The sequence below is a fragment of the Dama dama genome, chromosome 1, assembly GCF_033118175.1.
Source record: "Dama dama isolate Ldn47 chromosome 1, ASM3311817v1, whole genome shotgun sequence".
In the NCBI taxonomy this organism is placed as follows: domain Eukaryota; kingdom Metazoa; phylum Chordata; class Mammalia; order Artiodactyla; family Cervidae; genus Dama; species Dama dama.
The window spans coordinates 53568754-53588565 of record NC_083681.1 but is presented as its reverse complement, the minus strand read 5'-3'; the positions used below and the strand labels follow the sequence as shown (position 1 = coordinate 53588565).

The 19812-nt window shown below is 50.3% G+C and overlaps 1 protein-coding gene across 12 annotated transcripts in view; it reads right to left on the bottom strand.

Annotated features, from left to right (window-relative positions):
* Nucleotides 1-19812, bottom strand: part of SLCO2B1 (solute carrier organic anion transporter family member 2B1) — a 63787-nt gene that overhangs the window by 17820 nt on the left and 26155 nt on the right. For all 12 annotated transcript variants that reach the window (XR_009694077.1, XR_009694080.1, XR_009694083.1 and 9 more), the window contains exons 8-10: nucleotides 10466-10568; nucleotides 5959-6316; nucleotides 3550-3715 (exon numbers count right to left, since the gene is read on the bottom strand). Coding sequence is in view for 3 of the 12 variants with exons in the window: in XM_061150488.1 (XP_061006471.1) it covers nucleotides 3550-3715; nucleotides 5959-6316; nucleotides 10466-10568 (627 nt within the window). In the remaining 9 variants the exon portion in view is untranslated. The remainder of the gene's footprint in view (nucleotides 1-3549; nucleotides 3716-5958; nucleotides 6317-10465; nucleotides 10569-19812) is intronic.

Here is a 19812-nt window from a genome sequence, read left to right as displayed (position 1 = left end):
GAGGACAAGTCCTGGCCCTCCCTCCAGCCAGGTGAGAAGCCTAATAGGAGATGCCCGGAAAACTGGGACCCCACCAAAGGCTGAAGAATGAGGAAAAGCAGACCACTTTCTAAAGTGCAAGGAAGTGTCCTCAGGCTGGTGTGGGGTGCATTTGATTCCATCCTTCATTCCCACCCCCAGGTGGCCTGGAAAACCCCCAATTCTTTCAGAATTGGTCTACACCACCTCGGGCGCCTGAAGGGAGCAAAGCTGAGCCAAGAAGACCTGGCTTTGCTCCTCTGCCCTGTAGATCAGAGTTTCCCAACCAGTGTGTCCCAGAGGCCCTTGGCCTCAGCCAAGAGACAGGTGAGCAGGGACGCCAGCGGCCCTCGGGATGACCTGGTGAGCTCTGGGTAGAGAGAACCCTCTGGGCCTTTCACCTCAGGCTGTGGAAGCTGTAGCCTCTTCCTAGTGTGGAAAGGACTGGGAAGCCCTGACGTGGATGCCCAGAGCCACAGGGAGATTTTAAGCATGGGAGAGACAAGACCTGATAGCACACAAGCTGCTCTGCTGATTCAAGAGGGTGGACCTGATCCAGGAGGCAGGTGAAGAGGCAGGAGGGAGGGAGAGTGGGATGGAGAAAAGGGTTTTGATTCGAGAGATACTGCTTTGGCCAGAATGTTCATTCGGGTTTTTCCCAAACATACATCATATGGGAAAACCTGAACGAACCTTTTGGCCAACCCTATATTTAGGAGGTGGAATTAGGGCAAGGTCACACACACACACACACACACACACACACACACACACACACACACACACACAGAAACGGAGAGAGGAGAGATTGGAGACCTAGGATTCCAGCTTGGGTGACTGGGTGCTCCATCCGTTGCATGACAAGGCTATGCTGGCCATATATGGGTCCCCCGTGAGCACACACCATTTGGACCTTCACTACACTGAGCAGCCCACTGGGTTGCAGATACAACAGAGGGACAGGTAAGTGGAGAAATATACCAAGGCCAGGTTACCGGAAGTGAACAATCCTGTTCTGAGAGGCAGAACGTTGCCGGGAGGGATGAAAAAGCTACAGGCCTTTCTCTTGGGGTTTTCCCAGCCCTTTATTCATATTCATCTAATTCCATGGCAGGAAGTTCTTCTTATGAATGGCTTCAATCTCTCCAGCGGCTTCTGAGTCTTACTCCCTAGGGCCCCACCCCCTGAGCCCTAGATGCTACCAGCCATCCACATCTCCCGTTTTTCCTCTGGTCCTTTACTCATTCATAAATGGTTACTGAGTGGAGCTGTGATGGACACTGACTGACCCATCCACCCCTGGGTTGAGGAGCTCAAGTCAGCCTGAGGAGGCAGGCTCATCAGGAGACAACTCCAGGACTGCCCTGGCAGTCCAGAGTGATCCCTGGTCCAGGAGGATTCCACATGCCACGGTGTGGCTGGGCCTGTGTGCCACAGCTACAGAAGCCCACGCACACTAGAGCCTGTGCTCTGCAACAAGAGAAGCCACTGTAATGGGAAACCTGCATGCTGCAACTAGAGGAAGCCCGTGTGCAGCACCGAGGACCCAGCACAACCAAAAATAAATAAAGCAATTAAGTTTTAAAAGAGAGAAACAATTCCAGGCCAGTGCGACAGTTTCTGAGTGTCAACCAGGACTCAGTTGCACCCTCCCCCAAATGCCATCCCTAACACCACCTCTGAGGGTGCTCTGGAGAGGGAGCTGGGCTTGGAGGGCCAGAGCCCTTGGTTCTAGTCCCAGCTCTGGCATTAAAACTTTGGGCAACGCCTTGTTCTTTCCTGGGCCTCCATTTCCCATCTGTATAATGGGCATAACAGAAGTGTGTATCACTGCATCCTTAAAATTTCTCAGGCTGAGTGCTTTTCATGGATCATGTCACGTGGCTCTTCACTTAATAAATGTATCTAGATGAGTTCTGCACAGTGCCTGGTATATTGCAGGCACTCAGTACTCTCTCCCCCACTTTGTAGAGCAGGAAACGGAGGCACAGATTAAACCATTTGCCGAAGGTAACAGAGCCAGCTGGAAGCAGAACAGGGGTCTGAACCAGATGGCCTGGCCTCAGTGCTCATAGCCCCATATCTGCAGGAGTTCACAGTCACCTCGGGGATCGTGCCCCAGCTGCCAGGGCCTGGGGACCTCTAGAAGGGCCTCAGGGAGATCAAACAAGGTCAGGACAGTGAGTGCTAGGACGCTCGAGAGCCTGGATTGCGATTATTCCAAATGCAAACAGCATACATAGCTCGGGAGGCGCCTGGCTGGCTTCTGAAGTACCATCAACCAGGTGCTTCACTCCATGCCTGCCTGTGGGGCCCAAGTCCCTCCCCATAGGGGTCTTGGGCTTAGAGGCTGCTGCCCAGCAGGACACGATGGCAGGGGTTCTGCATGATATGGGTGGGAACTCTGGAGAGAGGGAGGTGTCACAACAACCAGCCTGACACTACCCATCCCACCACACACACACATACTATATTCCAGCCTGGGGACCTGAAGAAGGTGAGTATTGTCCGCATTTGTCCTACGGGGGCAATGAGGAGAGAGGAGGAGAGGAGCCAGCTGGTCCTGGTGGTCTTTCTAAGGTTCCCGTAGAATGCACTGCAGTTAGTTATGCTGCCCACTCCTCCCCTTCTCCCCGCCCCCGCACCCCACCCCTGGGAGCTCCTCGAGAGCAGGGCCTCTTGGCTCTGGGTCTGTCCTCAGCCCCCAGCACAGGACCTGGCACAAAGGTGGGGCTCCACAAAGGTTTGTTGATTGACTGATTGACTAACTGAATGGGCTCATTGCTCCAGCCTCCCCACTCACCTCCCCGCCTCCTGGTCTGCATTCTACTCACCTTCCTCCACACTATGGCCTCAAAGGTGATCAAACACAGGTCTGACCTTGTCACTCCCCTGCTCAAAACCCATCCAAGTCTCCCCATTGCTCTCCAGATAAAGTCCCTGCTCTCCAGATAAAGACCATGAGGTCCTTCCCTATTTGAGGCCCTTCCGTATCTGGGCCTTGCTTTCCCTCCATGAAATCTTAGGCTTCTGCCCCAATTGTATGTGCATGTGTGTGTGCATATGTGCCTGCGTGTCATGAGCTGTGCCCTCCCTGCCGGGAAAGCCCTTCCCTAGTTTGCCTGCTCACCCTTGAAGATCCAGCACAAATGCCATGTCCCATGAAGCCTTCTGGGACCCTCCAAGGTGGGCTACATCTCCTTCCATCCTTGACTGTCCTTGTAGGGACCACTTCTGTCTGTCACCACCCCTGGAATTCCTGAGTTACTTCCTTCTGCACCTCCCCTGCCTGGACAGCTGGGACCAGACCTGATTCACCTCTGCACTCAGGGCCCTGGCACAAGACTGGCAATGAAGACGTATTGAAAGAATAATATTCTGTATCTGCCAACAGAAGGAGAAGACAGGTGATAAACAGAAAGAAAAGCCGGAGAATGAGAACATTCAGAGGAGGAGGGTGTGACAGGCACACAGAGACAGGGAGAGCAGAGCCTGTGAGAGGCAGAGGGAGCAGCCGGAGGCCTGACCCACCTGGCTTTTGTCTGGAACCTCCTGGACTACCCGGCTTGTGCAGCCTGCATGGCAGGGCGTGATGTACTCCACACGAGTGCTGGAGTCGCAGACAGGGTTAAAGTCGTCTGAGGGGCAGGAACAGGACTCCATGCAGCCTGGAAATAGTTCTAGGCCAGGCTGGGTGCTGGTGGGAGAGAAGGCCGGCACGGTTAGTCTGGTTCTCCCTCCCTCAGGCCAGGGCTACCTCGGCCCTGCAACCTCCCCGAGAGCCATGGTCAGATTTCAGCTCTGCACAGAGGTTTTTACCGTCAGAGCTGTTCCATGACATGCAGTGGTGAGCCCCTTGCCAAGGAAGCTGCAAGAGGCCTCCAATGGAGAAGTGGGGAGCAGGGTATGGGCCAGAGGCTCTGAGACCCCTTCCAGCCCCAAGATCCTACAAGTCTTTGAGCTGCTTCTGTGAACATCTCTGTTCCTCAGTGACTCTCTTTTTGGGGGACATAAGATAAATTCTTCCCAGAATTTAGTCTCAGATGAAAAGTACCTGTATCTCAATGAGCTGGATTTCTTCCTTTTCTGATAAAATTAGAACTATACGTGTGGGGTCCGGTCAGGGTACCTGAGTAGCTGTGAGGTCTCCGACCTGTTCCTGCCTCTCTCTGGCCTCAGTTTCTCTGCAACCTCTGCAGATTCCCTCTCCCTATTGCCATCCTGCAGTCTCACGACCTCCCTCTCCCTCTCACTACCCTGTTCACTGCCCAGGGCATGTTTCAGTCCCATCTGACTCCCTTTGAGGGTCTGTTCCCAAGTCTCAGGAGATCCCCTGCTCTACTCTGCCCAGGGCCAGGTACAGGGGGACAGGAGATCAGAAGGGTGGGCACTCCTTGCTATCCTTGTCTGTGAAATGGGGATAATGGTAGGACCTCTCCCGGAGATCCCACGAGGGTTCAGTGAGATGGAATATGGGAGCATCTGAGCGCATGGAAGACTCAGTTCTTGGCAGCTGCGGATACCATTGGTAATGATGGAGTATGAAAGTGAAAGTGAAAGTTACTCAGTCGTGTCCGACTCTTTGCGATCTCATGGACTATACAATCCTTGGAATTCTCCAGGCCAGAATACTGGAGTGGATAGACTTTCCCTTCTCCAGGGGATCTTCCTAACCCAGGTCTCCTGCATTGCAGGCAGATTCTTTACCAGCTAAGCCACAAAGGAAGCCCATGATGAAGTAGGAGAAATTCTCAATTTGTTCAGTTGGTCCCCAAAGGCTTCTTCAATGAATTAGAACCCAAAGCTCAGTGAGTAAATTGCAAGAATATAGATGAGAATCTGGGTGAGATGAAATGTCAGGTCAAGGTGAGGGACTTCAGAAGAAGAGACAAATGGGGCATGTGAGGTAGGCTGACTTTTCCCCATTTGCTTTTTAAAAAAAAAAAAACTGTGGTAAAATATTCATTTACTTTTTAATCTAAAAATGATTAAAAGGCCCTGGCTCCCTCCTCTGACCAGAGGCTTCATGAGGGCCTGGTTGAAGCCCCTCCTCCATGCCCAGAAGGAGGCTCTGCAGACCTTCGAGAAGAGAAGGGACAAGGAAAGAGGGGATAGGTTGACGAGGTGGGACCTGGGACAGGGTGGGCAAGAGCTGAGCATATCTGGACTGAGCCTCTCCCACAATTACACAGAAGGAGCCCCAGGTGTGGAAAGTTGGCACGTGGATGGAGGGAGGAGAGGCCAGGGGAGAGGAGTGAACAGAGCACGTTGGGGGATGTTAGCTGGGTGTTGTGCCAGCCTAAGCCTGGAGTGGCTTCCCAGGAAAAATGCAATCATTCTGGAGAAGAGGCATCAATGGAACTTCCAACATCCTCTCCAAGATGGTTCCCAAGGGGAAAGAGTCTGTGTCTGTGGGGGTTTAGGGGGCAGAAGGGGAAGGGAGAGAGGGATCAGAGGCTTTCCTCCTAGAGGGTAGAGACAGGTGCTGCCCCTCACATCTGGGAAAAAAACTGGTACTTTAGGGTCACAGGACTACAGGATTTTTAGCTCCCAGCCTCTACGGACCAAGAATCTCCAAGGTCTCCAGTCCAACTCCCTCCCAGGGCATATGTTCCCTGGGCTGCGTTCCTGAGAAGGGCCTTCTTACATGTGCCATCCACACAAGTGGCCTTGCCCTGCCTCAGCCTCCAGCCCTCCCCAGACCTGAGCAGTCCTGCCCACAAGTTCCACCCCTACTTGGTAGTGACTGAATACCTTCACTGAGCCTTCGAGGGAGAAGTCCCACTGCTCACAGCCGAGCCAAGCGGGGAGATGTGGGGAGACGTGAGGTGGGGGGTACTCTGCTGACCTGGCCATCCCCTGGCCTTTTCTGGGCCACCCCCTCCTATGCCCCTGGCACCCTCCTCCAGCTTATGCTCACCAGCTCTCAAACATACTCACCCAGGCTGGTGGCTGATGCCTGCAATCTGGTGGGAAGAGCAGCCCATGAAGAAGAGGGGCGTGCTGAGGATCAGGCAGCACAGCGCCCCCAGCAGGCAAAGGCTGCCACAGTGCATGGGGCCCAGGCGGAGGCGCTTGACCAGGATGCCCCCGACCACGATGCCCACGATGGCCAGCGGGATGGTAAGGCAGCCTATGAGCAGGTTGGCGTAGGATGCTGTGATGGAGAACTGGCGTTCCAGGAACTTGGGCAGGAAGGTGGCCATGCCTGCCACCATGGACGACATGCATACCTGGGACAGGACCACCAGCAGAAAGATGGGGTGGCGCAGGGTCCTCAGCAGCACCCGGGGGAAGACTGTTAGGGTGAGTGCGGGGAAGGTCAGGGTGGGCTGGCCGTGCCACACGTTTCCATCCCATCCTGCCCTGCTCAGCTTGTTCCCGTCTTCCATCCTGTCTCATTCCATTTAATTCTATTGCATTGAGTTTCATCGCATGACATTCCTTCCACTTACTTCTGTTTCATCTTTGAAGTTCGGTTGCATTTCATTCCATTGAGTTAGACTACATTTTAATCAACTACATTTCTTTCCAATTCAATTCTACTCAAGATGCAATTCCATGTAGTTTGCTTCTATATTATCCTGTTTGATTCTCATTCAGCTCGTCCCATCTCATTTCTTCTGTTCTATTATCCATCTCATTTCCCCCAACTCAGTCCTTTCCAACCTGTCCTGCAATAGCTCTTTCCAAGGTAACCCAGGCCTCTGTCTTCCCTTCTGTGTCTCCAACATGGGACAGCACCCTCTGCCTTGATTTCCCCATTCCTAGTTTATGTTCCTCCATAGCACTTTACCTAACATACTACACATTTCACTCATTTAGCCATTTTATTGTCACCCAATCAGAATGTAAACATCATCAGAGCAGGGGTTTTTATTATATCAATTGCTGAATTTCCAGAGCCCAGGGTATAGTAGGCACTCAATAAATATTTATGGAATGAGTGAGAAAATGAATGAATGCACATACAGACTCAAGGTGATCAAACAGCAAAATGTTGAGGTAGAAACTAAAATCTTCAGAGAAGCTGAAAACTGGGCAGGCCTGGTGCTGGGCAGCTTCCTGGAGGTAGGACAGAGGTAGGGCCCTGAAGAAGGGGAAGATTTGGAATGGGGGAGAGGAAGGGAGTCCTACAGGAGAGAAGCCAGGGCAAAAGCCCGGAGACAAGAATAGAAGGAATGGCTCTCCCCTCTCCTGCCACCTCCTAAACCCAATGCCTATGTACAGGTCTCCTTGCTGCAAGTCGACACATTGAGTCAGTCCCGAGGTCTGGGCTTCAGGGCCTTCATCAGCAGGGCCACCCAAGGTGATGCCCAAGAAGGCTTTGTGTGACCTCTCTCCACTGACAGCAGAAGAGAAAGACAAGTTTCTGCCCTCAGAAGGCAAGATGAAGTTAGAGACATAAGGCGTGAAGGAGACAGGAGAAGAGGCCTTTCTAAGAAGAGGCATCAGGGTATCTGGGACTTCCCTGGAGGTTCAGTGGTTAAGACACCACGTTTCCATTGCAGGGGGCATGTATTCGATCCCTGGTCAGGGAACTAAGATCCTGCATGCCGCATTGTGGCCAAAAAATAAAGAAAGAAAATCCTGATTCATACCAATAGGTCATTCTATAGGATTATGTCTAAAATAATAAACAGTATTTATTGAAAAAGAAAAAAGAAAAGAGGCTTCAGAGGAGCAAACTACTTGCCAGCCTGGGCTGGTGGGGAGAGATGGACATGGGCTCCTCGGGGCTGAGGTTGCGGGGAGTCCCTTCTGTTCCTGCAGCAGCAGAGCCAGGGTCCCTGTCATGGGAAGTTTCTCTTTGTCCTCGGAGCAGGGCGAGAGCCAAGCCAGCTGGTCCCCTAGCACCCTGGCCTGGCCAAGAACACTTCTCCTTGGGCGCCAGAAAATAAAAACAGAGTCTAGGCAGGGTGTAGGGGGGAGAGCTGGGGCTGTGGAATTCCCCCTCCTTCGTGTCCCAGGCCTCCTCCTGTCCAAGTCCTTGGCCACACACACAGCGTATCCAGCCGGCTCTTGGAGTGGGAAAGATGTGACACCGGGCCTTCACCCCAGCCAGCTGTTCCGCTTTCCTCCCCCCTTGAACTGCCCTGGCCCGGAGTAGCCTGGGCTTGGTCCAAGTCATACAGGTGACCTCATGGTACAGGTAGGGCCAGGAGTGGGGCAGGGACTGGCCCAAGTTCATCTAGGAAGGTCTGAATCAGGCCAGGAGTTGCTGGGGGTTTCCTGACTCCTGGTGTCAGGGTCATTTCCCCTTCTGTGCCCCAACTCCCACCCCAGCCTACATTCCTAGGACTCTGGCTGCCTGACTTCAGAGGGAGGGCTCCATCTCATGGATTGCTTCCATCCCGTTCTCCTGGGCTGATCACTGCAGTGCACTTCATTCCTATTCTCTATCTCCCTTCATCATCTTCAATTGTCCCTAGGACAGATGGAAAATTCCTGGAGGGCAGGGCTATGCCTATAGCTTAGATAAGGGATACTTGAAGGGGAATTCCAGGGATGTCTCTAGCTCAGAGACTTCAGCTAGACGAGTGCTTCCCTTGGGTCATTACAATGTCTCCTCCCCTTGGACAAGCCAGGGCCTCTCACCACTTAGAGACTGTGTCTTCCTTATCAGACAGAACCTCCTCCAGCACAGAAACCAGGTCTCCTCCACTAGACAAGGCAAGTTCTCCCCCCATTCAGGGACTAGGTATCCTCTATCAGACAGGGACTTATGTCTCCCCATCAAACAGTGCCTCTCCCAGCTCAGGGACTATGACTCCCCCATCAGAGAGTCTTTCCTTAGCTCAGAGACTGTCTTCTAAGAATTTAGGATTCCAGCAGCTGAAAGACTATGTTTATTCTTCTTTCTGCCTCTCCCTCTCCCAGTCCCAGGTTGTCAAGGCCAAGCCTTAAGATCAGACTGGCCTCCCTGGAGCTCAGCAGGAAGCTGAGAAGCCAGCCTTTGCCAGCCCTATCTTGGTCTCTCCTAGGATCATGTAGGAGCTTGAAACCATCAGAGATAATCTGACCCAGGACACCCACTCTAGGATCCAATTTCTGCGACTGGCCCCAGCTTTCTTCTGGGCTGAAGCCAAAGCAATGATTAATAAGCTCTTCCATGGAGCAGGGCACTGGGGCCTTCTAGCAGCTGGGGGTGACCTCTAGGTCCAGCCTCATAGGTTCCAGGCCTTTCTTTCCCTAGGAATAGAGGACAACCAGGGACTAGGTTACTGGTACCCTAATATCAAATCCTAGGACACCAGGGGACAGGTTGCTGATATCCTAATATCAAATCCAAAGATACAAGGGGCTAGATTACTAGTACCCCAACATCAAATCTTAGGAAACTTTCCCCAAGAAAATCTCCCCTAATTAACTTCCTAATGCAAAAGTCCTTGGGGATGAGGGGTAGTTTAAGCAAACCCTGTGGTTATCACCCTCCTAAACCATTGGCAACTCAATTTACTGTCCTGAGATATGGTCAGACTAATAACAGCAGGGCAGGAATGATAATTGAAAAAATAATTGCACTTTATATAAGCATAGTTTTTTAATAGTATGTAAAGGACCTTCCATTCATCATCCCATTTGAGTCTCCTAACATTCCTTGAGAGAGGCAGAGCAAGGATTACTGACCCAGTCTTTTAGATGAGGAAACTCTGGTTAGGGGAAGAAAGTAACTCCTAAAAGATCATACACTGGGTAGTGTCAGGGGTGGGCCTCTAAACCACCCCTTCTTCTGACTTGCCATCCTGTGCCCTACAAGATCCCGATGCACAGCAGGCACTGTGTTTGCGGGATTAGACTCTTTAGATAGGATGACGTGGTCACAGCATGGACCTGGTTACTGATCAATTTAGCTCAAAGTCTCAGGGTCAGAGGGACATGGATTTCACCCCTCACTGTACAGATGGAGAAACTGAGGCCCAGAGAGGAGGAGCAAGGACCCAGGATGAAAGTCCAGATTTCTGGACTTCAGCCCAGAGTTCCTTTCACCCATGCTACGGCCAAAGAATTTAATTAAAAAAATAATAAATATTTACTGAGAGCCTCCTGTTTGCAGGCTCTGTGGTGGGAGGAGAAAATGGGTCACAGACGAGCCATCACAAGCCAGACCCTCAGGAGCTCACTCTTTAGTAGAAGGGTTGGACAGCACAGATATGAGCTGATACAGGAGCCCTAAGGGTTCAGAGAGCTGAGAGGAGGGAGAGCCAGGCTGGGGGATGGAGAGAGTGGCTTGACTTAGAGGCACAAGGAAGCTTTTAATAGATAGTGATAAAAAATGACATTCTAGGCAAAAGGGATCCTATGAGCAAAGTCTTACAAGAAATGTATGGTGCTCATGAGGGGCCTGTAGGTGTGGAAGATGAATCAAGAAAGGCAGGTGGGGGGGCTGGATTCTGTACAGTCTCACCTGCCCCTCTGGCCCCACCTCTGGCCTCAGCTCACTTACCTTTGACAAACTGGATCACAGTCAGGTCTGGGGCCATCTGAGCTAGGTTGTCTTTCTTCTCTAGGGACTCTGCAGGGCTCTGCTCAGAAGAGGAATCCTCACCCTGGGAAGACACACAGCCAAAGGCAGTCAGTTAGATGCCCAACATTCTGCTCAGAGGTGCTGTGGGCGAGGGAAGGGAGCTCTGAGAGAGGAGAGGACGAGGGGTCTGTCACTGCCAGCAGCGTCCCACTTGTTCTTGGCCCCGTAGATACTTAGCAAGTGGTTTCTGAAAAGTGGATGAAATTACAATGGTTGAACTTTGTCATCACCATTATTAACATCGTAATAACCAACATGCCCATGAAAATTCCCACAACCACCACCATCGTTATTCTTATCATCTTAAGTATCACCCCCATTCATATCACCAATTTCACCACCAATAAACAACCAAGATTGGCCTTACTATTGTCGTTGTCTCCGGGAAGGTCACCAACCACCTGCACAATCTCACAATCATTGTCATCATCACTGTCACTTGACCCTTCACATCACCAGCAACAACGTCATTATCAGAATCACTAATGTCATTATCTCATTATCGCTGTCTCTCCCATCATTGTTATCCCTAGCACTGTCTTCACCACAACCAGCAGCATCACCAGCTTCTATGCAAGGTTATGACCACACTGCTATCTTCAGTTTATATCACTCATGGCTGTCATCACCTGGAGAGTCACCATGAGCAGGTGCCTCCAGGGCTTGTCCTGTTCCATCCTGTCTGTAGCAACAGGAAGGGATCTGGGTTGGGGGAGGCAAGAGGCAACAGCCCGCTTCTCCTCTTGGAGGAGTCAGATCACAGCCAGAGGGGATTGCTCAGCCCCTGGACCACATTGCAAGGAAGCTCACAGCTACCCTGGGGTGTGCTCTTCCATGTGGGAGAGGATGGCTTCTGCGCAGCTCCTGAGAAAAAGGTCTTCAGTCCCAGAAAAGAGGAGATCAGGGGTGATACAATTATAGTCTTCTGATTGCACCAAGGAGGGAAGGATAAAATGATAAATAACGGTAAGTGGTTTTTAAGCACTTACTACCACCCCAGTGCTGTTCTAATGACAAGTCCATTAACTCATTGAAACCCCACAGCAACTTTCTTAAGAACAGTATAATCCCTGTTTTTCAGGGAAATAAAACTGGGACACAGAGAGATCAAGTAACTTGCCCAGTCACACAACTAGTAAGTGGTCTGGCTAGGACCTGAATCCAGATGGCTTGACTCCAGGGCCTGTGTGCATTTGGTCAGCTCACCCTAAAGGCAGTGGGGAGCCAATGCCCTGAGTGACCCACCACTGAATGCTGCATAGTCTACCCGCCCCGCTCCAATACAACAAGGCTTTCATATAGATACTATTACTGTGCACATTTTTATATGAGTAACTAAGTCTTAGAGAAGTTGCTACTGGCACAGAGTCACTCAAATATAAGTGATCTAGTGAAGTCTGATTTTACAACATTAAAAAAAATTTTTTTTTAATTTATTTTTTTGGTTGCACTGAGTCTTCATTGTGCTCTGGCTTTCTTGAGTTGTGGAGAACAGGGGCCACTCTTCATTGCAGCACTTAGGTTTTTCATCGCAGTGGCTTCTCTTGTTGTAGAGCACAGGCTCTAAGAGCATGAACTTCAGTAGTTGCAGCTCACAGCCTGAGTAGTTGTAGCACACAGGCTTATTTGCTCCATGTCATGTGGAATCTTCCCGGACCTTGGATTGAACCCATGTCCTTTCATTGGTGGGTGGATTCTTATCCGCTGTACCACCAGGGAAGTCCTGATTTTACTACGTTTTTATGTGCAGTCTGAGACGAGGATTAGAAGCAACAATTTCCATGGAAGAAGACTGAAGCCCAGTGTGACAAGCAGTTTGGACAAGACTGTCCTGGGAGAAAGTGAGTTCCCCATAAGTAGGAGCATGCTAGCACAAGCTGACTTCCCCTGGTCTGGAGTGCTGTCCACCCTGGGGAAGGGTGGGTTGGGCTGGAGAATCCATCTGGGATCTCAGGTTCTGCCTCTTTTCTCCACATAGAGCCTCTGTGAGACCCCTATAAATAGCTTCACCCTCTGGCTGGTATATGACACCTTCTCTTTTGTTGCCCATCTTTTTTGTTAAGGAGCAAATGTGGAGTTTCCCCACATTTTAGAAGCTCCATGAGGGCTCCCACGCCAAGGGTGCTCTGTTCCAAGCCTCCTCCACCTTGCTTCCAGGTGCTGACTGGCTTAAGCCTAGCCTCACCCCCGTAGGGAAATATATTCCAAAATCAGTTCAAGTGTGTTTGTTCCCCTGTGGGCGTCTCCCTTCCTTCTCTCTACTTCTTTCCCAGCAGGTACTGGGCTCTGGGTTCCCTGGCCTCAGGGGAGGTTTGTGGCAGGGCAAAAAGTCATGGCTGCAAGATTTTCCCCCTTCTGGCTTTTGTTTCCTAAGCCTGACTCCATCGAGAAGATTACACTGAGAGTTGTGGGGAGTGTGAGGCGAGAGGGAGGCCCCTGAGCAGTCTGTGGGTTCCCTGAGCAGCAGGAAGCCACATAGCCTCTGCAACAGTGCCCAAGGAAGCAGTTCACTTCAAAGGGGCAGGCTGCAGACTGACAAGGCTGAGTTCCCACGCACATGGAGCTCCTCAGCCCCAAACAGGTTAAGGGGGACCACATGGGCCATGGGGAATTGAGGCTGATGCCTGCTGGGGGTGCGGTGGTGGTGAGGATGAGACCTCCCTGGTGCCTGGATATCCTGTAAGATCTCAGGACATTTGCTTCACCTTGGTGGGAGAGCCCTGAGAAAGGCTGAAGTTGACTTTCTTTTTTTTTTTTTTTTTTTTGAGGTTGACTTTCCTACTGAGCCAGAAGGATGGGCATTCAGTGTAGAAGTTAAGTTGATTTTCAGAGGAAACCAAGAATAATCTACCTTATAGACACTTAAAGTCTGAGTCAAACCTTGTTAATTGTCTCTCTCCTGCTGAACTCTGAGCTCTGCAAGAGCAGGGACCACGTTTACCTCATTCCCTGTTGAAACCCTGGTGCCTAGCACAAGGCCTGGAGCGAAATGGTGGCTGTCTGAGGAACTCCTTTCCTTTTCTATGGAAAAGAGTGCAAGAGATGGCTCCAGTGGGCAGTGGGTATAAGCAACACCAGGCTCTTGGAAGAAACATGAGAACATCAATAGGAGAGGCTATTGTGTTGGCAGGAAGCTTGTAGCTATCTGAGATGCTGTCTCCCAGGCTATAGTCCTCCTTTTGCTCCAAATAAAACTTAACTCACAACTCTCGTGTTGTGATTTTTTTTTCCAGTCGACAGTAACTTGCACAACATCACCCAACTAGCACAGGGCAGAACCAAGCTTTAGTTTAAGCCTGCCTGAGTTGAAAACACACACCTGATCCACCAAGCCTATGAATCAGAGATCTGGTGCAGGGCTGGCAGAATTAGGAAGCACCATTGTGGGAGGACGTGAAGGGGCCTGAAATCTGAGTCTTATTTTTCTGGATGAGGCACTGTGGATCTGTTATTCATTTGTGTCTCAGAGCTGTGCTATCTGAGGCACCAGCCACCAACTTGGAACTATGACTAGTCCAAACTGAGATGGGCCGGAAGTGTAAAGTACACATTGCATTTCAAAGACTCAGTATGAAAAAAAGGAATGGAAAATATCTCACAATTAGTTTTTTATACTTATGATATGGTTAAAATGGAAATATTTAAAAGATAGCAGATTAAAGAAAATATTTTATTAAAATTAATTTATTTTACTTTTGAATTGTGGCTACTAGACCATTTGGGCTTCCCTGACGGCTCAGCAGTAAAGAATCTGCCTGCCAATGCAGGGTTTGATCTCTGGGTCAGGAAGATCCCCTGGAGAAGGAAATGGCAACCCACTCCAGTATTCTTGGAGCCTGGCAAGTGACAGACAGTCCATGGAGTCACAAAGAGTGGGACACGACTTGGCGACTAAATAACAGCTAGACCATTTAGAATGACGTTTGTGACTCACGTGATATTTCTTTTGGACTTGCTGCCTTGAGGAGAATTAGAAACTCTCCTTACTCCATTCTCAGTCCTAGTGTAGCTATAGAGGAGCATGTGGGAGGTCCTGGGTCCCAGAGGGAGAGGGTGCCGCCCCAGGAAGGGGAGTAAGAAGGGTGGGAATATACTGATTTCTTCCCAATCTTCCTGTTGGGGGTGGAGCAGGCCCATCCTTCAGACACGCAGCATCTTGTGAGTTCCGTGCCTGGAGTTCCTTGTCCCCAAGTAAACAGTAAAAGCCACAGTGTCATCTGCTGCGACATGTGCAAACCCTCTGTGGTCTACACTGCACTTTCACATCCACCCTGTCATTTAATTCCCACAACAGTCTGATGGAGGGATTATTATTGCACCTACTTCACAGAAGAGGAAACTGAGGGCCTCCCCCAAAAGGGCAAGTGTCACCGGGGAGTAATTGGCAGAGTAGTCTCTGTTACCACCCCCAGCACCATCTAGCCCTCTGGGGTTTGGAGACAGGAGGGGAGGGACAGTCCTTCAGGGGCTGAGGGGGTCCGGAGGGCATCCAGGGAGAGGTGAGGTTTGAGACTGGATCAACAGGAAGGGAGAGGTTATTTGAAGCAGAGGCACAGTACTAGCAGAAGGGTGGTGGCGGGAAGGGAGGGGTGCAGGAGATGGGGGGAACCACCCTGCCTCTCAGGACCATGGTAAAAGTACCACCACAGAAAAGCACCCCATCAACCTCTACTTGTTACAAGAAATGACCAGACACAAAAACCCGCCAGGTTTAACACTGAACAACCATTTCTCTTTTGAAATACTCACAAACTACTCTTTTTTCCCTCCATAGGTTGCCAAATATATCTGGAAACCAGTTAGAGATTCACTTCCAAAGAAACACTTTTAATAGAAAGCTTGCCAATCAGAAATTGTCTCAGTATTCTTTATACTCTTTAAAACTCACTTTTCTTTCTAACACCTTTGATCCTCTCAAGAAATGAAAGTAACAGCAGATGGGTTCACTTGTCAAGTTTATGAATAAACAGTCATTGTTAACTTTGGGGGGAAAAAAGAACCTCTCAGGGCAAGAGTGGGGCAGTTCAGAGGGCCAGGCTGAGGGATTTGGGCTTTCTTCTATGGGTACTGGGTGCACTGACCTCCAGTCCCTGTCTCTGTGGCCTTCAGAAGTTTCTGCTCCCTCCTCACACCTGTTTCTGAGGACTCCTGACTAAGAGCGGGCTCCAGAAACAGGAATCATTGAGCCTTTGCTCAGAGCGGGGTTCAGAGAATGACACATCTGGGCTGTGGTTTGCCCAGGTCAGCAGGTCTGGGATCCGGTCCTAACTTCCCTTCTTGGGCTGTGTGCTGACTGCTGCAGCCCGCAGCAGTGGGGACACTGTGTATGGTCCAGCACGTGGGAGAACCCGCTGCCTGTGGGGCCTGCAGAGGCCAGGAGCTATTCTCGGAGGAAGTCGGGTTCCTCGAAGGCACTGCGCCAGGGCTGTGACCCCAGCCCCATGGAGCCAGTGCTGACCCTAGTGGATGATGTGGAACTCTCTGCCAGCCCTCAGCTTCCATCACACGTGGGCATGGGAAGCAGCCACAGGATGGCTGCTCGACTTGTACACACACACATGCACACACAAACACACGCATACAAACACATGTATGCACACACACACATGCGCACATACACATGCTTTAATCAGACAAGTTCTACTTTTCCATGTTTTTATTCCAGTCTTTTGAGTGAGATATAAATTGAGAAAGGGGTTCTACTGCAAAAAAACAATTTTTAAAAACACTGGTACAGTCCAATACCACCAAGTTTTAGAGGAGGAGACTGAGGCTCCTCCAGGGTTTTCAATTCAACTTCTTATCTCACACAGGAGGAAGATGGTGTTTTCTAGCAGCATTCCTGGGCAAAAGAGATTCTATGCGGCAGGGGGTGTGGGGGGAGGGTGGTATGCTCCCAGCTCTCCTACATCCATGGGTTTCTTGCAACTGATGGTGTCTCTTCCCTGTGGCTACCAGAAAGCTCAGGACCAACTGAATGTTTCAATAATAGCATCTAAATTCGTCTCTGTTTCTCTCTCATTCTGATAACCTTTTGCTGTTATTTCTCTTTCTGTCTTGGTCTTGATTGAGTGACTCAGCACAGGCCCTGTGACAGCTTTTCTGAGCTTGAATCCCAGCTCCACCTTTTACTAGCAATTCTACTAAGCTATTTTATCTCTCTGTAACTCAGACCCTTGGGTGTAAAACGGGTAAAAACTGAACCTATTTCATAAGTAAGTTACAGGGATTAAATGGGCTAATTAATACAAAGGGCTTAGAACAGAGTAGGCAATACAAGTTGGCCTATTTCCCACTCTCTTACTGGTACTGTACATGTATTTGGTGTGAGGTTGCCTTAAACCTTTTATGGAATATAGTGGAAGTAGGATCAGAAAAGCATCTAAGAAGAATATCAGAAAGAAAGTCATTTTTCCTTTTAAGAGCTGGCCTGATCCTGCTAAGAACAAGCACTTCTGGTTACTGAGACTGCAGGCCAGGTATTGAACCACCCACCTCACAACTTCGCCTCATTTCCTTTTACAACCCCCGACCCCCGGATGTAGATGGTCTGGTTATTCCCATTTTACAGATTTCAGATTAGTAAGTGCCAGAGTTAGAATTCACATGCAGGCTGGGATGGTGCAGACAAAGCTGCTGCTGGCCTTTTTCCCTGCCACAGAGGGAGGCCTTAGACTCAGATACCAAGGAAATGCTTATATGGTGCGTCTTGGGCCAGATCAGCTAGAGTCAGCTCTCTTTAGCCTCAGTCTCCTCCTCCATCATTTGGTGGTGTTGGACTACACCAGTGTTTTTAAAACTGGTGTTTGCAATAGAACCCCTTTCTCAATTTATATCTCACCCAAAAGACTGGTATAAAAACATCAAAAAGTAGAACTTGTCTGATTAAAGTGTGTGTGTATGTGTGTGTATAAGGGAGGAAGGTCCTTGGCCCCTGCTGGGGAACCCCTCTCTTCAGTCTCCCTGTGGTGGCAGCCTTGGGGTCCTATGGGGTGCAGTTTAAAAGCCACAGAGCAGATCACCCCAAGGGCCCTTTCACACCCAGTGACTGAGGAAGCTCAGATCTATATCAGGCCAGGGAGAAGAAGCCTCTCTTCAGCCCTTTGGGGCCAAGCCCTGACCTTTTATAGACTGGTGCAGGGGGAAGTGCCACTGGCCAAGCTTTGGACACAATCTTGACCCAATCCCTCTGTCTGTAATACAGAGTGACGGTTGAACTGGATGAGGTGGGGTGAGGATGGAGTCACAAGAGCTGGGTCACTTGGGAAGGGGAAGGACTCCTAAACCCACTGGGAGGGTTCTGGAGGCAGTGCCAGCTAAGAAGAGACATTGGGTACAGGGAAGACCTTGTCACCCAGCATCTAGCAGGGGCTACAAGAGGGAGCACAAAGTCTTAGGCCAAAACTGTAGCTACTTGGAAAAGTGAATTTTGGAAGTCACACAGCATTTGAGGCATAGAATCTTAAAGTAGTAGAACACAAATACTTAAGAACCTACAACTAGTATAAACTTAGAACTTTAAAACCAGGTAATATTAGAATCCCAGACTCTGGGAAATACCCTAAAATAATAGACATGGAGGCTCCTGGGAAATATCACAGAGGCCAGCGGTACTCAGAGGCTGGGTGCAGACCTGCGTCCCCAGGGGATCTGATTTCAGTCCCTGGCCCAGGACCATGGGCAGCTCAGAAGGGCCAAAGGGCCAAAGGGCCAAAGGGCCAGGAGAGCAAAGAGGGCTGCTGGCTGAATGGGATCCCATAGCCACCGCCCAGATGGGGCCGGATGATCGTCTAGGGTGTACCTAGGAGACCATCTTTACTACATGGGCCCTGTAGAGCCATCTGCCAGGAGCCCTGAGCCTTTGACGGGACCTTAGAAACTGGCTAATTGAAGACAGAGGCCTGAGAGAGGTGAGGCCTACCCTGGTTCCCTTCTAGAAAGATGTCTGCGTAGCCACCCGAGCTCTGAGGTCACAGACACATGGACAGAGCCAAAGGGAGGGAAGCTGGGCTCCTGACCCTCCTGTACGGGTATGGCCTCCCCCACCCCCCACCTCATAGTCTTCTCTGTGGAGACTGTTAATCCCCTGCGCCCTGGCAGAGAACTCTGTCATTCAAACCTCAGCTGTGTTTCAGTCATCTTCCATCTCTCTGCACCTGGCCTTCTTTCACGACCTGAGAGCTCCCTGGGGCAGGGGCTGTGGGATGCACCCCACTGTCCCCCTGTGAAAGTACTCATGTTACTGCCCCAGAGACAGGCAGCCATTTAGAGGAGACACTAGCAAACCTCCCAGAGCTAGCAGACTTTGTTCAGTCTTCTGCCTATTGCATGGACAGAGAGACTGAGGCCAGAGACCTTCTCTGGGTCATACAATCCTTTCTATTACATACCACCATCTCCTGGACACCAGTAAAAGCTGCAATTACTTCTAGGAAGGTATTTAGAGAACTCCTGTGAGGGGATGCTTGAAGGGACTCCAGAAATAACCTCCCGCCTGACCCTTCATTTTCTCTTGCCTGTTTCTACTTTCTGCAAAAGATACACAACAATGTCGAAACACCTGGACTTTCACCTAATTGGGCCCTTCCTCCTGGTCTATCCATCTCATCAGTGGCCTGAGCAGACTGGGTCAGCCCAAGCAACTGCAAGCTGAGGCAGCCTCAGCAGGCGGGGGAACAGTTCCTCCCACTTCAATATTTATTACCTGAGAGCTGCTGGAAGCAGATCATCATGTTCTCGGCCTTCGGTTCTTTTTTCAGAACCTCTCACCCCCTTCACTTCCCACTCCCCATCCCCCATGAGCTGACGAACGAATCCAGACAGTCAGACAGGTTCACAGCCTGGGAGCCAGGGTTTCAAGGCATCACAGAGACACAGCTCTTAAAATGAGAATCTCTGCATCACAGCAGCTTTGACTCAAGGAGTCATGTATTCTCAGAATCCAAGGCACACAGGACATTGCTTCGGGAATCTAAACCCAGTGTCTTACACAATAGAACAGAATGGGGAAGTGACTTGCTCAAGGTCACATGACTGAGCAAGGACATATGACTGAGCCCAGCCTAGCCTAGTCTCACCCTTGCTTCTTCCACCTATTCCACTCCATGGCCCAAGTAGCACTTCTCTGTTCAGATTTAGTACCCAACTTGGAGATTACCCATAACTGGTAAGCAGTATCTTCCCTTGGTCTGTGATCATCCCTGCTTCTAAGAACTCTTCTGCAAGTTCCAGGAATTCCATCTCATTCATATTTTGGCCCGAGCTAG